Source organism: Protomyctophum bolini, assembly GCF_963924005.1.
Source record: "Protomyctophum bolini genome assembly, chromosome: 4".
NCBI lineage: Eukaryota > Metazoa > Chordata > Actinopteri > Myctophiformes > Myctophidae > Protomyctophum > Protomyctophum bolini.
In genome coordinates, this window is record NC_137865.1 from 4,562,351 (window position 1) to 4,569,692 (window position 7,342).

Genomic DNA, 7,342 nt, shown 5'->3' on the forward strand with positions numbered 1-7,342 from the left:
GGACACATGGAAATTCATAATCCTAAAACAACAGACACATGGAAATTCATAGTCCTAAGACAGCGAACACATGGAAATTCATAGTCCTAAAACAACGGACACATGGAAATTCATAGTCCTAAAACAACAGAAACATGGAAATTCATAGTCCTAAAACAACGGACACATGGAAATTCATAGTCCTAAGACAGCGGACACATGGAAATTCATAACAGAAACATGGAAATTCATAGTCCTAAAGCCCCATTCAGACCGAAGAAGCAGAAGCTAGCTTCTGCTTCTTCGTCCCATGTTATCTCTATGCTGAACAGCTTCTGCGTTTAAAAGCTGGAAGAATAGCTTTTTTTTGTTTTTGCTTTTTTTTTTTCTCACCGGACCTTAACTTTAAAGCAGCTTTTAAAAGCTGGAGCTTTAAAAATCTGCGTGTAGCCAATCAGAGCACAGCGTGGTTTGAGGAGGCGGAGTTGAGCTCATTTTACAAAACCGAAAACCCTCTGGAAAGCTGTCCGACCCAATTGTCCGCATTAAAAAATAAACTTTTTGAATATGGGCTGTATATGAAATATGAATGGATATTTGGCAAGACCATAGCATATTTTGTGATAGAAATTAAAGTTTATATGAGAAACAAGTTGTCGAAGCGGTGAAAACAGGTTGTGTTCCGTGTGCCGTCGCGAGTGTCACGTTTCTGGGGACAAGTCATCGTGCATTCACCCCCCCCCCTCCGGTTCTCATCGAAGCTATGGATGGACTACTGAACTGAACTCTCCGGAACGCTATCCGTCGCTGACGCTGATTGTGGACTAAACAGTGCACACACACACACACACACAGTACACAGTACAGTAGTCCCCAGTACTGGAACGCCGAGGAGAGCTGTGCTCGGAGACGATTTGCGGGACGTTTCCTCGCACTAAAATTAATTGCCCTTGTCGCGGGACCTCGCCCTGAGCACAGGGCGTTGACCACTGGTGTACGCTCCTCGACACCCAGTCTCAACTTAGGGGGTCCTCCGCGGGCCGGGCCACAGGGTCCAGAAGTCGGTCCACTTTCGTGTGTGTGTGTGTGTGTGTGTGTGTGTGTGTGTGTCGCTGCATTGTATGTTGATTGTTGAAACGTGGGCACCGTGAATCATACCTTTAAAAAATAATTAATAGCCTTTATATCAGTTGTATGTACCCCCTCTATTTATGCAATATGTTGCCCATGTTTTGTGATTGGTTTGCTGCGTTCTGAATCGATAAACCAATCGCATATATTTATTTGAGGGAATCATTTCAGACAGCGCCGAGATAGGAGCTCCCTTCCACGGGAGACTTGGGACTGAATGTCCGGAAATCGCACGTAAACATAAGCTGTTTTAATTGCTTTTACGACGTGCTGGATACATACAATTGTATTTCTACGGTATGCTCTTTCTAAATCAACATTAACATTACATACAGAGCCGCCATTTAAAACAATGCCCGGAGGGTTTCGCTCGTGGCATGGGGGAGACGAGAGCGGAGTGGGGGGGGGAGACATGAGCACTGAAGACGGAGGATTGAGATCCCGTCCGTTCGGTTATTTACAAACAAGTTTACCAAGATTATATTATTTATTCATCCATACATAGGTTATGATGTAACTAAATATATAAGTATGTCTCCTCTACAGTCGCTATTTTACATTTTAGACTTTCAAATGCGCATCTGCTCAAACTGCCCGTCTCTCGTCTCAAAGCCAGACAGCCAGTCCAGGCAGCTTGAGTGACAGGTACCTTGTACACGCCCACTTTCTCAAAAAAAAGCTGCGTCTTTTAGATTTCTGCTTCTGCTTTTTAAAGCAGCTTCTTCGGTCTGAACGGAGCTTAAGACAGAAGACGTACATCTTTGGGTGACAGGCTGTTTATGTTCTACCTATTTAGGGGTCGTGTCCACCATTTCTGTCCGGATGTCATGTCCAGAGTGCTTCTATAACTAAACACACTGAGCATTAATATGCTCAGGATGTTTCTATAATGTCAGTCGTTCTCAAACATTTTCATGTCAAGCACTCCCAAAAATATGACTATGAGCTTGTAGATCTGCTATTTTTCAATAGCTAAAGCATAACATGATGCTAACACCAAAACGGGTTCCCGTTCAGAATGGTTTAAGCCTGCCCCTGGGCTCGTCAGTGCCAGGTGAGCAGGTAGGATACAACAGAAGTGACATCATAGAAATGTGTTCATAATTTAATGAATTGACATATAACAATTATATAACAATTGGGGAGAAGAAGGGGTCAAAATAAATGGCTATTCTGAGTAAGAAAGAAAATGCTAGGCAGAAAGATGCTTACAAATGGAGGGGGGGGGGGGGGATCACTTTCTGTGGACACGCCCTCGATCTCACACCGTCAATGATTTAATCGGTCCGTGGGGATGTAAATGCAATTTTCATGCCAATCACATCTTACAGTGCTAATAACGTTATGCATGCCAAATGTCCATAACGAGATGCTGCAAAATGCAGCAGGAAGGTCTGCGTCAGTCTTTTCCCGTATTAATCTTAATACATTCCATGATGTGTTCATACATTATATTACTATAAAAAGGCTGAATTATAGTTTGGGCTGAATTATAGTTTGTTTTCCAGTTCGGGTTAAAAACTATACAGCAGGTCACTGACTGTGGATTGACCCATTCTGGGCAGGAACCCCTTTTGGTGTTTTAAGCATTATGTTATGCTTTAGCTATTGAACAATAGCAGGTCTACAAGCTCATAGCGCAGCACAGAGTGCCGCGCTATGAGCTTGTAAGTCTTCTATTTTTGAAAGATCGTGAACATGTGGCGCAAATCTTTGAATATATATTCTTTCAGAGCGAACGTTTTTAACTCAAATCTTTGCTTCTGAGGGGTTCTCTCATTATTTTCAGATGGGGTCGGTGGCCAATTACAGTACATATCATTTTTGGGGGTCTTTAACATGAAATATTGAGCACCACATATAGGCATTTAGCAGACACTCTGAATTGTAAATTGTACTATAGTCATGCCATGTGTTTAATCTGCTGTAGTTTTTAACCTGAACTGAAACCCCCCCCCCAAAAAAATTTATTGCCTGTGTGTATTCACATGTTAATTTGTGTTCATATTTGAGTATCTGTGTATTGTGTGATACTCACCACTAGGGGACAGGCTTTAGGCATTTCCAGCCTCTGTTAGGAGGGAGAAGACAGAAAAAAGTGTCAACTTAAGAGTTCATGAATTTTTTCAAGGTCATTCCGTTTATAAATGCCAGTCAGCTTGATTGACTGTAGTAGTACAGTAGCACACATAACATACACTAGAGCTTAGGACATTGTTTGTTTAATGAATGCGATGTTTGGAGGACCCTATTTATGTAAACAACTTAAAACAAGTCTTGCTGCTTTTTCTGGTTTTATCCTTGCATTGACCTGTGCCTTCCTTGGACTGATATATTGATAATTCGATAATACACAACTATATTGACAGTTGAATATTGATGTTTCTTCTCTTAAAAAAATTATAATGTAGGCTATACGGTGCTGCATGCTGCTTGCTTATCGAGTCTCTCTCACACACACCAGTGTTGTTTTCGTAGACTAATACTATGACGAAAAATGTTCGTCGACTACCTTTTTTCACTGACAAAATTGTCAACAAATTAAAAAAAAACTAGACTAAAATGTTGGGAAGGGACTATAGTGGACAAGAGATCCAGTATAAGTCATTTCACATTCATGGTTGCATGCTGAAAATAGCCGATCTACAAGCAGTGCGACGCGTTGTGAGCTTGTAGATCTGCTATGTTGTGTCAAATCAGCCATTAGGACGGCATCAAGGCCTGCCAAATATACATTTCAGTCGACTAAATCAACTGTAGATGTATAGTCGACTAAAATCTTATGATATTTAGTCGACTAAAACGACACTAACACTGAAGCATTCCAGGTGACCAAAATGTGACTGAGACTAAATGAAAACTATTGAAGAGACTATGACTAAAACTAAAATAGAAATTTGCTGCCAACACACACACACACACACACACACACACACACACACACACACATGTGGACACTATAATCCACTGTCCACACCGTGTTGGTCCTAATGGAACCGGACAACCAACCTGCCCTGTGTGTGTGTGTGTGTGTGTGTGTGTGTGTGTGTGTGTGTGTGTGTGTGTGTGTGTGTGTGTGTGTGTGTGTGTGTGTGTGCGCGCGCGCGCGCGCGCGCATGTGCGTGTGTGTGTGTGTGTGTGTGGACTGGACACTATATAATCTCCTCTCCACACATTGTAGAGAGGATTCATGACTCCCATGAAAAAAACATCAGCTGCTCCTGTCTGAGTGCTCTGTTGTGATATTAGTCTCCACTGTCCAGTCCTGAGAGGATATAGATTATGATGGTGGCTGTCTGGTGGGGAAAAAAGCCTTGTGCATGTATGCATAAAGTGAATGGCAGATCGAGTGAATTTAATGTCGTTAAAAGTCTTTTTAAAAGTCTTTTCTTTTCTGTGTGGATCTACAGGCCAGAAAGTAGTTTTTTGGCCACTCAGTAGGCATTCCCGGACATAACTTCCGGGTATGATGATTTACACAACTTTTTCTGGACACTCAAAAACATAAAAAGTTTGACATTTGGACACAATGTTTCTGCCCAACAGCGATGATATAATATAGTATATCATTTATGTCGGGCAGAGACCTATATTGAACCGGTAAAGTATTAACAAGACCTTGTGACTAAAAATGATAAACAATATATAACAATATATATAACTGTAACAATATCTGCTCTCTCTTAGCTCACTGTCATCTGTATTCTCTCTTTCTCTCTCTCTCTCTCTCTCTCTCTCTCTCCCTCTCTCCCTCTCTCTCTCTCTCTCTCTCTCTCTCTCTCTCTCTCTCTCTCTCTCTCTCTCTCTCTCTGTATCTCCTCACGCCGAATTGCCAACATGTAATGTACACTCTCTTGGAAAATAAATGTAAATAATGTATCTACTGTACATGATAACACTCTTATAGCTAGATGACGAATAAATGGATGTAGGCCTACAGACAGACAGACAGACAGACAGACAGACAGACAGACAGACAGACAGACAGACAGACAGACAGACAGACAGACAGAGAGTCAAACAGACAGAGAGACAGCTATTAACCTGTGCTTTCGGTCATCAGTCCATGCTGTCTGTCTCCCAGATGGACGGACGGACGGACGGACAGACACACAGACAACAAGAGGTTATACATTGACCTTTGCTCTCGGCCAGCAGCTCCTCGGTCATCAGGCCGTCCTGCCGGTTCCCCAGGACGAAGGCGAGGAAGGAGAGGATGAGCGCGTCCAGGATGCCCATGATGGCCAGGATGTAGGCCCAGCGCACGGAGCACGCTCCCAGGCTGTACTTGTCCGTCGTCTCGCCGCACATCCGGCGCACCGTGTCGCTGTCCCAGCCGTCCGGGTAGATCATGCAGCCCAGCACCAGACACACCCCTGTGGGGGAAAACAGAAGACATGTTATTATGTTTAACCCGTTCTGACCTGAGATCAGATTCATATACGAGGTTTCCACCGGACACACACTGGTCTGATTATAACCCATTCTGACCTGAGATCAGATTCTAAAAATGTCAGTCGTTCTTCGATTTAAAAAAAATAGCGGACCTACAAGCTCGTAGCGCGCCACTCGGTGGCGCGCTATGAGCTTGTAGATCTGCTATTTTTCAATAGCTAAAGCATAACATGATGCCAACACCAAAATGGATTCCCGTTCAGAATGGGTTAACAACCAGTTTGGCATATGAGAAACAAACATAATGTAATTAGGAAGAAACCTGCGGTATTCTATAAAGATATGGGAGAAGTTCTTGGACTTCATTAAGCGAGGTGATATTGAAGAGGCTTTGGATGTATAGTGGTTAATTGGAGTAGTCAGCTGTGGGGTGGGGGTATAGGGAATTGTGACGGACATTGTGTATTTGTTTGTTTAACTGTATGTAATGTGTTATATTTTCGTTTTATTTTTCGTTTTGTCATTGTTTATTTATTTTTGTTCTGTATTTATTATTGTCAAAACATTTTGTGATAATATTTTGTTTGTATTTGTGCTGTCAATGGCATTTAATGTAAAAAATTAGGAGGACAATCTGTAATATTGTTTTGTTTTGTTTTGTTATGTGTTTGTTTTGTTTTTCTTTGGTTGTGTTTTGTCCATGTCAATGTTTTATACATAAAGACAATTAATAAAGGAGGACAAAAGCTGTACATAGGAGGGGCTATAGCGCCCCTCAATAATACAAAAATCACACCCGTGTGAAATGAGGGGCGTCTTATCATCTCATACTGGCATGCATCATCTCATACTGGCCAATCAAATTGGCATTTGAGTAAATGTACTTAGTTACACCACAAAAATATGTGGGATTATCATTTCAGCCACGGCGCTCTCTTTTACACCCCGAGGATAGAATCTTTCTTTGTGAAGTGTGTGTGTGTGTGTGTGTGTGTGCGTGCGTGCGTGCGTGCGTGTGCGCACACGCACGAGTAGCAGGCCTCGCTGCAGTGCAAAAGGAGCTGACTACACCATTACCCAGAGTGCATTGCACATTAATAATACAACACACTCCTTGCTTCGTTATGGCCCCAAACTTTAGCTGACAACTTTGTCCTCGTCCCCCCTCCAACTCCTTTCCTGTTGGAGTGTGTGTGCGTGCGTGCGTGCGTGCGTGCGCGTGCGTGCACATGCACATGCGTGTGCACGTTAGCAGGGGCTGTTCACACACACACACACACAAAACGGCTGGGCACTTACACCCGCCTTCTAATGAGAGCGCAAAATCTGTGTTGGAAGAGCCACCCATCGACTGATCTAATATACGGCAACCTTCCCCGTGTTTCTTCACTATAAAGTCCGATCCAGAAGAACACAGTTTGCCGGCCACTGCTACAGAGCTGACAATGAGGTTATATCTATATTCTTCTTCTCATGGAGTCCTGCCTCAAAGCAGACCAGAGGTAGAAAACTGTCGTTCCCTCATGTGACGTCATCGCTATAGGGATGCACACCATGCATCAGTAAGTATAGGAACTGGGGATGGCAATGAAGGACCGGGAAGTCTGGAGTGGCATTGTGAAATCCATGATCCTGACCGCGGTCGAAAAATGATGATTATATCATCATATTCCATGCTCAGCCAATCAGCTGAGCTCATTCCGTGGTCATACGGACAGGCACACATATACTGTACATACTGTAGGAGTGAGCTAAACAACACTGAGAAACACTCCATCTCTATGTTTGGACCTCAAAACTATAATAATAGCCTACCACACACACACACACACACACA

General features: G+C 42.9%; 1 protein-coding gene across 1 annotated transcript in view; it reads right to left on the bottom strand.

The window, feature by feature from the left end:
* Positions 1–3,164: 3,164 nt before the first annotated feature.
* Positions 3,165–7,342, bottom strand: part of LOC308313886 (LHFPL tetraspan subfamily member 3 protein-like) — a gene marked incomplete at both ends in the record, with an annotated part of 17,879 nt that continues 13,701 nt past the window's right edge. Inside the window, 2 exons of the mRNA XM_080761212.1 lie at positions 3,165–3,181; positions 5,250–5,486. Of these exons, the coding sequence (XP_080617338.1) occupies positions 3,165–3,181; positions 5,250–5,486 (254 nt within the window). The remainder of the gene's footprint in view (positions 3,182–5,249; positions 5,487–7,342) is intronic.